This window comes from Coffea eugenioides, chromosome 10 (assembly GCF_003713205.1).
Source record: "Coffea eugenioides isolate CCC68of chromosome 10, Ceug_1.0, whole genome shotgun sequence".
Taxonomy (NCBI): Eukaryota; Viridiplantae; Streptophyta; class Magnoliopsida; order Gentianales; family Rubiaceae; genus Coffea; species Coffea eugenioides.
Genome location: NC_040044.1, coordinates 14,718,571 through 14,733,732, shown reverse-complemented (window position 1 = coordinate 14,733,732; position 15,162 = coordinate 14,718,571). Strand labels below are relative to the sequence as shown.

The window sequence follows — 15,162 nt, the reverse complement described above, 5'->3', positions numbered from 1 at the left end:
ATATCAATTAGGATTAGTTTTTAAAAAAGAAAACAACCATAACATATGTAAAATATTTATTCTTATTAAAAATGTAATTTTGTATCTCTTTTTCTTATTTAAACCTCAATATTGGTAGATGTCTCGCAATCTAGCACTAAAATAGTGAATGAGATAAAAATTATTTAACTAAGGACCGATGGCAAATAAATAATAGATAAAAATATTTACAAATACTTATTCATTTTTTCTTTAATTCAATCCAATCATCAGTAGTCACTAATGATTCAACCATATCTAAAAGTGATTTGGCACGAGTCTCATTAATCACCCAACCACCAACACTAAATGCGGATTCTGATGCCACAAAATCTTACTATATTCGATCCACTAGCCATAAAATATTAGATTATTTTATACATTTACTAATATATATTATTTAATTAAATATATATGGGTTTGGATAAGATCTGGTATGGGTTTGGATTTGGATATAAATTCTAGAAATCAGACTATACCTAGACCAACGACTCCTTCATAGAGTCTAGGTCTGGGTAGGGTCTGGATTTGAAAAATTAAATCCAAACCCTACCCAAATATAGTGGGTCTGAATTGAATTTGGGTAAAACCCGATCCATTGACATGCCTAGCCACATCCGATCCTAATGTGATGAATATTATATGAAAATATATATTAAAAAAAAAGTTTTCACGGTTGCCTAGACATAAATTAAAAAAAACTTTTGTTCTCCATACCCAAAAAAAAAATCGAAAGGAAAACAATCAGTTTGTTTGGATAGCCACTATTTGACCAAAATTATTTGCTTATATCATAAACACAATTTCCAACATACCTTTTTATTTTTTTCAATTACCTTTTTATTTCACATATATTACATTATAAAAAGTGTTATAGTAATAATATATATATATATATATAATAAAGTCGTATTCTCATTCTTATCGTTTTATGCTTTCTCTTTCTTACGTGGCTTAACGACAAGGCAAGTGGTTTCAACACGCTCTATAAAATAATCTACGCTCTTCCATCTCTCTCTTCTTTTGCATTTGTTCATTTATTCCATGATTTTCACCTTTTTTTTTAAAAAATAACCTATGCTCTATATGGAGCTTATCTCTTTCTTTTCATAAGCACGAAATCAATTATCAATATCTATCTAAATTAAATTTCAAATATAAAACCGTCCTTATCATCCATGTATGACTTATAAAACCGTCCTTAGCATTCTATCATATATTCGCGGCCGATTATCATTCTATCATAATCATATATTTGCGGCCGCTTGCTCCTCTTTTGGTTTGTGAACTTCTAGGTATAACAATAAGGTATGACCCGTATAATTTCTTTAGCATGCACGCCTTTAGTAAAACTATTTTTTATTATCATCTTTTTATATTCTTATCAATATCTCTTTATATCCTTATCAATTCTTATTTCCTACCCAAAGTTATGTACTTTAAGCAATTTAAATTAAGATAAAACTACTTTTAATATTCTTATTAATATCTTTTTATATCCTTATCAATTCTTATTTCCTACCCAAAGTTACGTACTTTTCAGCAACTTAAATTAAGATAAAACTATTTTTAATATTCTTATCAATATCTCTTTATATGCTTATCAATTCTTATGCCTATATATAGCCTCTTTATATGGTTAGGTATTTACAGTGCAAGCGGTTGGCACATTAAAGCATCGATTTTGGGTTTCAACTCCTCTTGATTATTAGGTAAATCTTTCTTCGATACACATTTTTCTTTTTTAAAAAGACATGTTCATCTTCAATTGTAAGAATTTAGTAACATATCTTGAATTTTGTGTGTTTTGGTTTTATTTTCTATTTGTTTTGTATGAAGAGATAGGATTTAAAATAGTATTTTCATCGTAAGTTCTCATATAGAAACATATTAGATGTTTCCACCGAATTGGACAACATTCATATGCTATAGGATGCATGTTAGATCTTTGTTAATTTGCCTTTGTTTTGTTTGTCCAAGGTATTGGGCTTGTAGTTGGTGTTGTAGATCCTTGCTCAGCGCATACTCCAAGAGTTGAATTTGTTATTTTCTCCAGCCTTTTTTTCCCAACCACATCTAAGTCTGTTAGTTATTTTAGTTGAACAATCTATTCTATGTTTTTCACTGTCATTAACCATTCATATTATAAGCATTTGGCCTGTGCCTCTTTGGTGATCATGAACTGAGAGGGCAAATTTATTTTCGTTCCTTTTGCGAAGACAAAATGTCTACTAAATTTTCATCTTGAATTGTGAGTGATCATGGGTTTTGTTGTCCAGAATTTTAAATACAATTTGTAACTACAATCTGGAACAGTTTCATCTTGAATTATTCAATTTTATAGAAGTAAATGCTATTGTTGATTACGTCCCATGTTGTTCTTAAATTTTTAAAAATCAATTGACGAAGATATTTCTTCAGAAATTTTGTATCTTTAGCGATTATTGCTGTTAGTTACTTTAGTTGAACTATGTTTTCTATGTCTTCCACTGTTGTTAAATATTCATATTATAAGCATTTGGCTTATGCCTCTTGAGTGATCATGAACTGAAATGGGAAAATTTATTCTGGTTTCTTTTACGAAATTTATGTATGTTGGTGTTCAAGGGTCAACACAACAAGATTTTCATGGGCATAATATATAGTCAACTAAGTCTACAAATACAATTTAATATAAAAGTATTACCCACTTTAATACATCAAATACCATAAATAGTCTGGCTAATTAAATGTACAATATTTTTTTTTAACATGAGGAGGTAGATTTAATATACTATTTTTCTTTCTTAATCTATAATCTTTATTTATTGTCTTACACAACTTTGAATGTGATAAATCATTTATTTTTTTATACTTAGTTGTCCTGCTTTGCTATCATGTAATGATAATGGAAAATCAATAAATGCTAATTTGCACGGATAAATGGAGGAGAATGTTCAAATAGAAGAAAAACGAAAAAAAGTTACACTAGAATAGAATATTATTTGATACTATTTACTACACTTTTTATTTTTTTTCAAGTTTTTAAATGTTATGGTATTGTCGAATGCTATTTTTTTCATTTTTGAATTATTATTCACTGAATTAGATTTTCACATTTATATTATAAAAATACTTTATATTATGATGTGCACATAGTAATATACTTAAGAAATGTTATAATAGAATATATATTAAGTTTGTATTTCATATCGACATTTTTATAAAATTGACTAAATAATTTATTATTTTTCAAAGATTTCTATTCATCGCACAAGTACAAAACTAGTTATTTCAAATAATCTCCTATCATTGCATCTTGAAAATATGCTTTTTGAATTCATCATTATTCGTAGAAATTTGCCTAAGAATGACACGTGGTGACTCGATTCAAAATTGTGAGGAGGGAAACACGTGCTAATGGGGAGCCGTTGGAGCGGATGAGGGGCAAAATGGGGATGATGGGATACATTTAATGTTTCTGCCCCAATTTTTTAGCCTTCCCTCTTCCTCCTTTTATTCAATTTTAGAATCCATTCTTGCAAAAACAGAAACCTCTTCTTCAAAGTCCCCGATCCTCAACCGGTAAGCATTTCTCGACTCATGCGAATAAGTTTTCCTTCTTCGTTTTTACGTTTTTGATCTTTTCGTCTTTGGGTTTAGCTCGTATAGGAAAATGGTTCATTTTAGTCCGCATAAATTAGTACATTATGTTGATTGTAAAGATCCTGTGGTCTCTGAATCTGTTCATTCTTTTGTGTCTTTCATCACTCTTTAGTATTTCTTATAGGAATATTTCTCATGCTAAGTCAAAACCACTGTTCTTTTGTGTATTCTTGTTTTTCTTTCGTTTTCTTTTTTATTTGTCTGTCTCTTTTTTTTTTTTTTTTTTTTTTTTCTGGTGGATGATATGGGATGCCTTCAAAGTGTTTGTTTCAATGCTCATTCCTTACTGTGAATGCCTTCTTTGCAAAATGTTCAATCTTAATTCTGGCTGGTCTATGTGCTGAAGAAGGTAATTTGCCATTCTGGGTTGCATTTTCTTTCCATGATGTATTAGGATTTTGCAATTAAGAGTTCAAGGAATAGTAATATGTGGGACACAGTAGTGTGATGGTTGATCATGATCTAATCTGTTCCAGAAGAACTACTGATTAGTTTTAAAGACCTCAAAAATGTGCTTGAAAATATTGTCGAACTGACTAGAGTTTGTGGACTAAGCAAAATCTTTGTGAATTAAGCATAGCTTAAGATGACATAGCATCAAGGATCCAGAAATTTAAGTGTCCAAATGATTTGCCATTTTGGAATTCCCTAAATGATGTAAAATTATTGTTCCACTGAAGTCTTGCTTTTATGACTCCCATTCTGTTTGTAGTTAGAATCTTTGTTGTGTAAAATAGGACTGAAAGACATCACTTCCAGGAAGGTTTAGTATGGAGAAGTATGAGAAGCTTGAGAAGGTAGGGGAAGGGACTTATGGTAAGGTGTACAAAGCTAAGGACAAGGCTACTGGACAGTTGGTAGCCCTCAAGAAAACACGTTTGGAAATGGATGAGGAAGGTGTGCCCCCTACTGCTCTCCGTGAGGTGTCCCTGCTCCAGATGCTTTCCCAGTCCCTCTACGTGGTCCGTCTGCTATGTGTTGAGCATATTGTTGATGGCAACAAAAAGAATGGTGGCAGTGACAGTGGCAATGGCAAGCCGCTCCTCTACCTTGTCTTTGAGTACCTTGACACTGACCTCAAGAAGTTCATTGACTCCCACCGCAAGGGCCCCAACCCCAGGCCACTTCCACCTTCCCTCATCCAGAGCTTTCTCTTTCAGCTCTGCAAGGGTGTTGCCCACTGCCACAGCCATGGTGTACTCCACCGGGATCTCAAGCCCCAGAACCTTCTTGTTGATAAGGAGAAGGGCATTCTAAAGATTGCTGATCTTGGACTTGGCAGGGCTTTCACTGTCCCACTCAAAAGCTACACCCACGAAGTTGATTTCTAGACTTATTACTGTTCATTTTGTGATGATGTTGTTGTCCAAATATACAAAATTGATTTAGATTTTCATTTCTTCTGGGTATAGATCGTCACTCTCTGGTACAGAGCTCCGGAAGTTCTCTTGGGATCCACACATTACTCCACTGCTGTTGATATGTGGTCTGTTGGTTGCATTTTTGGTAGGAGTCCCTGTCCTTCCTGTTGTCTATTGCTACCATTAATTTCTTAGTATTCCCTTGTTTCTGGGATCACCTTAATTCTGTCCCCATAGTAAATTTGTGTCATTGTTGTTTACAGTCTCATTGTTCCTCTGGCTCTTTTCTCAGCTGAGATGGTAAGAAGGCAAGCCTTATTTCCAGGGGATTCTGAGTTTCAACAACTGCTTCATATATTCAGGTAGAGAGCTATAAATGCAAATTATTCAAGTTTTTAACTGCAGTTGACATCTATGATCCATGAGGCCAGCATTTGCCTAAATTATAATGTGTTTCGTCCGGTCTTCTGCTAACAGAACTTGCATAAATTATCCGTGCCAACCTTCGTATTCCTGGCTCCTTTAGTGTCTTTTATTTATCAGCAGGCTGGGGGAACAATTGTTCAAGTTTTTTGTGGCACTACTTACTTAAAAGTGTCTTATTGGCTTTTATCTAAAGCACTAGAAAGATTTCTTTGATACGCAAAAGACATCTTGCGAGTATTGTCTCGAGATATTCCTTTAAGTAAATAAAAGCACAGCCTTCTGTCCTGTAATAAATTGCGGTGTGTTACCTATGCTTTTGTGAAATATTAATTAAGGGATCCTCTAGGGAAACTAGAAATTTGCGAGATACGAAACAGTGAGCATAGCAAATTGTTGCTTCCTCTATTGCAGTAGCCAATGTTTAAGTTCACATGTAATGTACAAGATATCTGCTTTTGTTTCACAGAGTAGAATGCTCAGCTGTTTGGTTTGGTATGCATTATATGTGATTGGATGTCAATGAAGAATAAAGCTCATGTTTTACTAATGAAACAAATATGTGCTTGGTTTTTTTTATGTCTGAATGACATTAAAGGCTGCTAGGGACACCTACGGAGAAGCAGTGGCCTGAAGTTTGCTCACTACGTGATTGGCATGTGTACCCCCAATGGGAGCCCCAGAACCTTGCACGAGCTGTTCCATCATTAGGGCCTGATGGTGTTGACCTTCTATCTGTAAGTTCCAAGGCCTAAATAATCTGATTTCAATCAGTACTAAAAGTTCTTATGGTCTTAAAACATACTTAAGCCAATATCCTTTATTGGATGATCAAGTTTTAGTCAGTTTACGTATTTCTTGAACCATTTAATTGGCAATTAAAATAGAGCGGGGATACATTTTCTCTCAAGATTGAGATACGCAATGTGTTGAGTCCTGTTCCCCTTTCCTTCTCTCTCTCTCTCTCTCTCTCGTTTCCAAGTTCATGATGCTAGCTAGCCCAGCCTTGTCTAAAGTTTGAGTTTCAACTATAAATTGATCAGGGAGCTTGTTCAATATCAGTCTACTTAAAGTCTGAAGAAATTTTCATCCTATTTCCTTTTGTTGATGCAGAAGATGCTTAAGTATGATCCAGCTGAGAGAATATCAGCCAAAGCGGCGCTAGAACACCCCTTTTTCGACAGCCTTGATAAGTCTCAATTCTGAGGCTGCATATTGCTTCTAAAAGCTTGATTTTATGACAATCAAGTCAGATGCTTTCATTCAGAACTCGTAGATTGAAGAGATTTTCATCGTCTTGGTGATTGAAACTTGTCGTATCAGATTGACATAAGTGGTGTTCTCTCTTTAGTGGTTTACCAGTGAGGAATAATAGTTCCCATTCTGCTTCTGTTGTTTTAAATTGTCTTTGCAAATGGTTGGAATCAGTATACCCTGTTTTAGAATATGATCAAAGCTTATTGTATTCACACCAGAATTTCCTTTTCCGAGCTCTTGCATGATCCCAGAAGCATAAGGTTGTGATATAATAGGCAGAGCCGATGTTGCGTCTGGTAGGATTTTTCATCTATGACTTGACATATTTGCTCCTGTTCTTTTATTTACCCTGATTGTAGTTTCGAATATTTCATCACAAGAAAAAACTTCTAAGTAGTCTATTTATTTATGTCCCAAAGATATCAAGTTGGTGATATTGATGCAGCTTTTGCTTTTGGGCTTATTGTATTGATTGTGGTCCTACAAAAATTTGTCTTTTGCATAGCTTTTAAAGCGTGCAATCATCTTGAAAAAAATCTGTCAACTGTCCTCAATTTGCTTCAAATTAAAAGCATTGATATTTTTTTGTTGTTTTTACTAAAAGTTTAAAGACTAAAATAGCATAAATATCAAAATATTGGGGGCCAGATTTAATTTTATCATAATTTTAAAGACCGAAATAGTACAGATTCTAAACATTTGGGGCAAAAACTACATTTCTCCCTTTGGCACAATCGCCCAAATCATCTAAGTCTCCCTATTGATCCAACTGGGGAGTGGTCTTTCACCCGGTGTATCTTTTGTAACATTTTTACTTGCAAAAGAGAACCACACAGAACAAACAAAGAGCTGAGCGCTAAGGTCTCTTGCAGCACGTTTATCGCTAGTCTGGAAGGAAGGAAATGAAAAGAAAAGAAAGGTTTTGAAATGATAATAAAGTTTTTCTATTATTTGGGAGCAAAAATACGAAGAAAAAGAAAAAATTGAGAAAGATTTCATCTTCCTCCTTGTAAAGGAAAACTATCCGTCCAAAATTGGTCAGCAAGGGAAGGAAAGTCTGAAAGTCTTAAGTAAACTTTAAATATAACAAAACTATCCTTGAAATCTTGATACAAAAAATTTTAATTTCTGATGAGTTATCTACTACGAAAATCCTCGTCAAAATACCTCCTTTCATTTTATAGAAAAAATATGTTTATAGAGTTACTTACTTAAATATCTTTTTCTTTTATTTGTATTCAACTCCCAGATAAAAAAAATTACTTACCTTATTTTCTATCTTAAAACTCCCAAACAACTAGATAGAAAACTTGATCGTTACCCATCCTCTCTCTCTCTTTTTTAACCTACCCTTTCTCTTCTTTTCTTTTCTATTCTAAACTCCCAAACTACAGTGAAGTCGAGTGCTGAAAGTCCTGTGTGCAATTGATCGATCAGTAGCTTGCAATCTGTTTCAACCTCCAGCTGATCCTATCTTGCTCTCTGGCTTTTAATGTTTCATTCAACACATTAGAGTCATGCTGTGTATTATGAGCATATGAAATGTGTGCCCAGCTAAGTTTGGGAAGAGAACAATTAGAGAACATCATCGTACTCAAGTCCTTCAGTCCTCCAGTCAACTTTGTCTAGGTAACTATCTTCTTCTTGAAAACGTTAATCTTCAATTGGTTCAAATTTCTTGATCCGGGCTTTAACTTTTTCTATCTAATTTTGTTGCTAAATGAAGTATATCATTTGCTTGTTCTTTAATGGTGAGGAGAAAAAGGTGATGGCTATCGTTTCTGTTAATAACGTTCTTGAAGGGTCTGTAGTCACGAAGTTTTCATCTTTTAGTTCCTTTTTGTTGGGTTGATCAAATTATTCTCAAATAAATTAAATTCGGGTTGATTTTTTTTTTTTCGTTTTCATTTGGGTGGGGGCTTGATGAAGTATGGATTTTGAGAAATCCCATTTCCTAAAGATTTTATAGCTGTGGAAAATTGGCCAGTATGGTCTGTTGAGCGGTTTTCCCAGTCTTCCATAGAGATGATTATCTGAAAATATGTGATAAATTAGTGAAAAGAGCGCTCTACGGGGCCTATTTTGGCTTCAAGGACTGAGACTAATCTTGAGTCGACTTGGGATGTTGAGGAGAAGGTTGCAATCTTCTGCGTAATTTGATCATAACTTAACTATGTCTCCTTGGGGTGCGATTATGAAGCCAAGCATTTAGCTTTTGTAAGTTTTAATGCTTTACTCATGTACTTTGTTTTATGGGAAAAGATACGGTAATTTTCTTCCCACTTTGCCTCCAAAGTTAAAGCCATGTTGCTTCTTTGATCACGTTTACAAGGAGAGCCAAAATTACGTATCAAACACAACAAAATGGTGTGTTTGAGAAGTTTGGTGTGGAATTAGAGAAAATGATTTTTATAGTCGCTAAAGTCGACATAAAGAGGATCGAAGATGAGAATAACCTCAGCCAGTTATATATTTGAATCTGAGCTTTTATCTTCATAATGTAGTCATACAATGTGAACAAAGGTGATAATTATGAGCTATGCTATAATATATTCCAAGACAAAGGATTAGCTTTACCGTAAATTCAGTAAAATTGCGCTGCTATCTCTGTATTATAAGCTTATTGCAGAAAAGGGTTGGTCTATGGTGACGAGCATAACTTTTTGGATTAGTTTAGCAGGATCAAAATTTTTGGAGCTTATGGAACATGCTTCACAAAAATTTTTTCCTCAAGCAATTAAAAGAAAATCAAACAGAAGAATAGAGAAAGCAGATACTAGTTTGTCATGAGGACTTGTGCTATAGGTTTTTTAAATGCTTTTCAATTTTAAAAATACCTTCTCTGAAAATCGATGTGGAAGTCTAGCATTGCTGTTAAGGATAGTGCTGGTTCAGTTAATTGCTAGACCACAAAAAACATAATACATCGTGCCACACCTCATTGAATCCAACACATGTAGAGGATTAAAGTCAAAAAGTTGGATTGGATTCTTCAACTTAGTAAAGTATTGTAAGAATTGGATGCTCCTGGCATCATTTATTTTTCCTCAAACCTGATGTCATTGCACCTTTCAAATACAGAATTCTGCAGAATGGTTCCTAGAATCAGATTGGACAGTTAGTTGCTTGTGCATCTCTCTCTCTCTCTCTCTCTGTTTCTTTTTTTTTTTTAAATTTGCTTGTGTAACTGTATCTCTCTTGAATGACCCGTCTAGTAGGAAGGAATTCAGAGGCTCATTGGAGCTATTAAATAGGTTATTAAACAATTGTGTTTTGTAAATGTGCAAGTCTTCTCTGTTGTAATATAGAAAAAAAATGTTTAGAGGTATAGAGCTGAAAAGTAAATTAATACAGGATGCGAAATTTTCATAAGGAAAGCAAAGATTACAAACTAACTGGTTCATGTACTTTAGAAAAAATATATAGATGACGTATTTCTGGAATGACGTTAAAAAGCTTTAGCTTTCAGTGAGCAAGGAAGATAGCTTTCTTGAGGCAAGTAGCTGCTGCATAGTGAACTGAAAAAGGCAGTCCAATTTCTTATCAAATCACCTATAATGAGCGCCTATTAACTCTCCTTTTCTTTTTGAAACATCAATATAGTTTCTGGATGTGTGTTTGAAATTCTAGGTCAAAGCCTCTTAGAAGGCATTTCTATTTGTGGAAAAAAGATGTTAGTATCAAACTACCACTAACCATATTAGTTTTCTAAGAAAAACTATATGTTACAGGTGCCTGTCTTGACATTAGTGCTATTTTGGGAAGGACAACTCTTTGAAATGTAATCTGGAATATGCAAGATGAGACTTTAGACTTTCGAGCTGGGTTACAACCAGAAAGACACTAATTTAGTGAGCTTCGCTGAAAAGCTAAATTGAATTTGAAAGCAGGCCAGCCGTATTAAGATTGAGCATAAATGAAGATGGTTACGGCGTTGAAAGGGTAACTAGAAGTGTTCTCTGATAGATTAGTTATGTAAAGAGAAGCCATATATGCATAGATTAGTAAGCTAGGTTATTTCTGTTCTGACCTACCCATCTTCTTACCATGATTTTGATTGCAAGGTTAGATACAATCGCAGTGGGAGGTTTTTGTCAATTGCATTCTATTGTTCCAGTTTTTTGTGCTTTCTGCAGTTTCTTTCCACCTTTTGTTTTTACATTTCTGTCTGGTTCTTGGTGGGAATAGAGAATGTTATTTCCCCATGAAACAAGCATAAACAAGAGAATGCTAAAGATCTATGGCTTGAGGTTTCTCAGTTCTGACACAATTAAATTATCGTCCGCCATAGTTAATTGATCTATTTGGATGATTTTGCTGTAAATGTTTGTGTTTGATCGAGTATCGGAGGTTTAATTTAAGGGTGCTTATCATAGCTATTCTAGGGTGTGTATCTTTGTTACATATCTCTATAACACGTAGAATGGTTTCTGGATAATATTCAGTCCTAGAGATTCTGGTTCTGCAAATCACATTATCAATAGGTGCTGTTGCATATTATTGTTGCTGTTTGAATGAAAAGTTGAAAGAGTCAGCATAATCTAGATACCAAACCTCTGAAATCTGCTGAAATTGTGGGCACATTTTTATGTTGTGCTTTGTTCATCTCCATTAAGTTGGTTTTGTTTAGACCACTTGGTTTATGATTGTTAGATTATCACTAAACTAGTTTTCTTGGTTTCTAAAATTCTAGTCAAGCACAAAATTCTGAAACCAAAGAATATATCTGCCGGAGGAGATATCAAACAGATATGACAATAAATCTTCAGACGTCAGCTGAAAAGATTTTTTTTTGAACTTTTACTAGTTTCCACTTTAGAAAATCTAAGGTTTGTTTATTAAATAGGAAAAGTGACTTTTTGTACACTGGGAATAGTTTAAGGTGTTAATATTGACACTTGAGATAAGAGTTTACCTACCTCAAATATATTTGCAAATTGTTTGGTAACTTCAAATTACTACTGTTTTTGTTTATTCAGACTGCATGCATCTCGCTCAATGTGGTACACAAATCCCGTGGAGTTGCCTTTGTGAAGCTATATCCTAATTGTCAAGTTAAATTCCTGTTAATCCTTTGTACTAACTGCTAGTGATTACTATCCCAAAAACACTAATCATGATATATGTGACTGTCTCATTAGACCCCACAAGACGCAAATAACAATTTCATTATCCCTCAAGACACAGATAACTGTCTGCTAATGGTTACCATTGCAAAAATACTAACCATGATATACATTACTGTCTGGTTAGACCCCAAAAGACACCAAAAAAAAAAAAAACAATTTCATTACCCTTATACTGCTTGAAGTAACAATCTCATTCCTGTTAATCCTTTGTACTAACTGCTAGTAGTTACCATCACAAAAACACTAATCATGATATAGGTAGCTGTCATAGTATGAGCCAAACCAGTAGCTTCTTATCATTCTCAAGAATTGAAGTCCTTTATTAGCGCAGAAGTAATTTTGTTTACAGCTTTAATCAGGGCTTTGCTGGATGTTGTGTCTAATAAGTTGATGGCGGACAAATCTATTAGCTTGCTAAAGTTAGTAGAACAAAGAGCATCACGGAAGGAGGAGCTGGAGGAAGAGAAGAGAAAGCGACATGAGACCCTTATTCCTTATCTTCCAACAGAATGCATATCAAATATACTTGTTCGACTTCCTCATGAATCTCTCCAAAGATCTAGGTTTGTCTGTAAGACATGGTACAGGATTATCAACAGCACCATCTTCATTGAAGCCTATCTCCAACGTTCTGAAAGTGTCTTAGTTTTTCTACATCCTTCAAAAAGAGATACTTTTTTTCCTTATAGCAGGCCTAACTTGCAAGAAAAACCGAATGCTTTTTCTGTTGAATCTAAGCTTTTTCAATTGCAATCTGTGCCTGTACGTCAGCAACCTCTTATAGATCCATCCTTGTTACTTCACATCAAGTTCATGGAAATTGAGAATGGCAAGATGAAGATAGAAGAGTATAATACCACTTGTCTGGGAACAATTAGAGGAGCTGGCGGTGGTCTAATTGTACTTGATGACAAGATGAAAAATGGTGGATTAATAGTTATGAATCCTGTTACTAAGGAATTGACTGCACTTCCCTCGGGTAGTTTATGTTCTCCTCATAATGAATCATATGGACTTGCATTTTGCCAGACTACCAGGAATTTCAAACTGGTTCACTTGTTTCAGGGCGAGATGCAATTTGTTAGCTGTGAAATCCTTGATCTTGGAGCTAAATCATGGAGAATAGTCGATGGACCTGCATTCAGAGCTTTCCGCTGGTTTGTATATGATCCAGTTTTTGCAATTGGGGCCATACATTGGGTTCCAAAAACTATGCATAGTAAGTACATAGTGTATATGACAGTGGATGATGAGAAGTTTCATCGTATACCTCTCCCGAGAAGAAGTAAACTTCACGATAGGATTATGGAAATGCATGGGGGTCTTGGATTTGTGACTCGTAAAAAGTTGTGCCGAATTGATGTGTGGATCTTGAGGAATTTATGTGGTGATGGTTGGACAAAGCAATATAGCATCACAGTGGATTGCAACAGTCATCTGATCCCTCTTTACTCTTCAAGGATTTGTGGCGAAATGATTTTTGAGGATAAAGATGGCTCTTTATATGCTTATGACTGCTCTTTGCAAAATATGAGAAAAGTAGAAATGCAGGAGGGAAGTTTTCCAGTTGTTGGCCACTATTTTGCACATGTTAATAGCCTTCTCTCATGGAAGATCCAGGGTAACGTGATTGACTAGCATATTCCCTGTTATTAGTCTGGTGTCTGCATCCAGAAAACATTTTTAATGGAGAAGTTGTCCTGCAGAGTTGAGTGTCGACTTTGCTTTCTTCCTCTAAAGCATGTAAATTTTAGATATATATATCTAAACATCTATCTGCTTCAGGTTATTTCTCCCTTTGCTTGTATATAATTAGCCAAAACAATACTGATGTATATATATCCTCTTCAACTTTTTTGGCGCACCTGGACAGAAATGAAAATCTGTGCATGTTTTTGTGGTTGTATATGTATTAACGGAACTAGAAAGGTGATGTTTGACGCATGTTCAATTGGTAGGATTTAGAACACATAATTGACTGCTAAAGCAGGTTTCGTAAGTCTGCATCTAAAAATGTTGACAATCTCTCGGACTCTGCTGAAATTTAGACTGGATATAGCTTTGAAGCCTCCAAATTTTCCTTCTCTTTTTTTCCAACAAACGTTAACAGAAGGGCAATGTTCACCTTTAAATATGGTGTAATTAGTATAATACCAAAAAGGGTAATCTGGTGGGTGAACTTCATATTGTACACAAGGTAGTGGAAGAGGAACTTTATACATAACAAATAATTTGGTTGACAATACTTCATGATCAAGATATTCAAACATATCATTCATCATTAAAGTCACCATAGTTGCTTCTCATAAGTGCCCCAAAACACAATATCATAATTTTGTTTGTTACATAAATTTTTACCACAAAATAATTCTTAAAGCCTTATAATCCACAATTATCAAAAAATTTTGCCAACCAACAATGAAATTTCTATCGTCAGTCAACCTCCTTATAACTATCCAATTCTATTGAACTCCATATTGTCAAGCTAATCAACAATTTTATTAATTTGAGATTTTTTAGTTATCAATTCAATGTTTGAGATTGACAATTTATTGAATTTTACATTAGCTAAAATCATCCTGTCTACCGCCAATGAGAGTCCATGGAAAACAAAACTTCTTCTTCTTCTAATCGAAATTGCTGTCACAGAATCTAACTCAAATGGTTAAGAAATTAGTTGGAATTTAAATGGTCTTGACTCATTTGATTCTTGCGTCTCTTTGTAATCCTTTGAGGCGTTAACCAGTGAAGTGGGAATTTCCCTAAAGTGGTGAGTGCTACAATTCGTTGACTTTGCTCATATATATATATATATATATATATATAACTAGGCATGTCAATAGACATGGTCCAAATTAAATTCCTTTGATCCAGATTCAGACTCATTAAATTTAGTTAGATTTAGACCCAGATCTAGACCTTTAGAGCAACTCCAATGGCATGTCATGGGACATATAATACCTCCCATGACACGGACTCATAATACAGCCACCTGTTGTGGCCGTGCAATGAGCATTACACGCATCATCAGAATGATAGGTGTAAATGCTGTTGAAAAAGAGGAGATAGTGGGCTTTTTTTTTTTTGCAATGGATAAATTTGGCTAAATATGGACAACAGCTAAAATTTCATGGTGCAAATTAACGTTCAATTTTTTTTTTCAACGGTCATTTTTTGGTTCTCTCTATATAAACACACAAGACACCTTCTTTTTTTTTTTTCATATCTCGCTATCCTACTCTATTATTTCTCTTACTCTTTCACTCATTTTCCTCAACCTCTTTGCACAATTTTCTAAAATTTCAATATTTTGTGATTATGGATGAGAA

The 15,162-nt window shown here is 34.3% G+C and overlaps 2 protein-coding genes across 5 annotated transcripts; both read left to right on the top strand.

Annotated features, from left to right (window-relative positions):
* The first annotated feature begins 3,510 nt into the window (after positions 1-3,510).
* On the top strand, positions 3,511-6,973 carry LOC113749517 (cell division control protein 2 homolog C). Of its 2 annotated transcripts, none has more exons than XM_027293275.1 (6): positions 3,511-3,582; positions 4,401-4,982; positions 5,076-5,169; positions 5,317-5,386; positions 6,046-6,184; positions 6,561-6,973. In XM_027293275.1, exons 2-6 carry the CDS (start codon positions 4,434-4,436, stop codon positions 6,651-6,653), a joined length of 945 nt encoding a protein of 314 aa, XP_027149076.1. In that variant the 5' UTR covers positions 3,511-3,582; positions 4,401-4,433; the 3' UTR covers positions 6,654-6,973. The 2 variants fall into 2 exon arrangements, with proteins under 2 accessions (XP_027149076.1, XP_027149077.1); XM_027293276.1 differs by having other exon boundaries at positions 3,512-3,582; positions 4,423-4,982.
* A 1,094-nt stretch (positions 6,974-8,067) lies between these two features.
* LOC113749538 (putative F-box protein At3g17265) lies at positions 8,068-13,697 on the top strand. Of its 3 annotated transcripts, XM_027293308.1 has the most exons (3): positions 8,068-8,333; positions 12,183-12,396; positions 12,526-13,697. In XM_027293308.1, the coding sequence occupies exons 2-3, from the start codon at positions 12,224-12,226 to the stop codon at positions 13,469-13,471; spliced, it is 1,119 nt and encodes a 372-aa protein (XP_027149109.1). In that variant the 5' UTR covers positions 8,068-8,333; positions 12,183-12,223; the 3' UTR covers positions 13,472-13,697. The 3 variants fall into 3 exon arrangements, with proteins under 3 accessions (XP_027149109.1, XP_027149111.1, XP_027149110.1); XM_027293310.1 differs by having other exon boundaries at positions 12,193-13,697; XM_027293309.1 differs by having other exon boundaries at positions 12,183-13,697.
* The last annotated feature ends 1,465 nt before the right edge of the window (positions 13,698-15,162 follow it).

Bases quoted from the DNA above. Each gene is read 5' to 3' on its own strand.
- LOC113749517 (XM_027293275.1), top strand. From the start codon at position 4,434: ATGGAGAAGTATGAGAAGCTTGAGAAGGTAGGGGAAGGGACTTATGGT. The intron at 4,983-5,075 runs GTTGATTTCTAG...TTCTGGGTATAG, and splicing joins TCAAAAGCTACACCCACGAA to ATCGTCACTCTCTGGTACAG. The intron at 5,387-6,045 runs GTAGAGAGCTAT...ATGACATTAAAG, and splicing joins CAACTGCTTCATATATTCAG to GCTGCTAGGGACACCTACGG.
- LOC113749538 (XM_027293310.1), top strand. From the start codon at position 12,224: ATGGCGGACAAATCTATTAGCTTGCTAAAGTTAGTAGAACAAAGAGCA.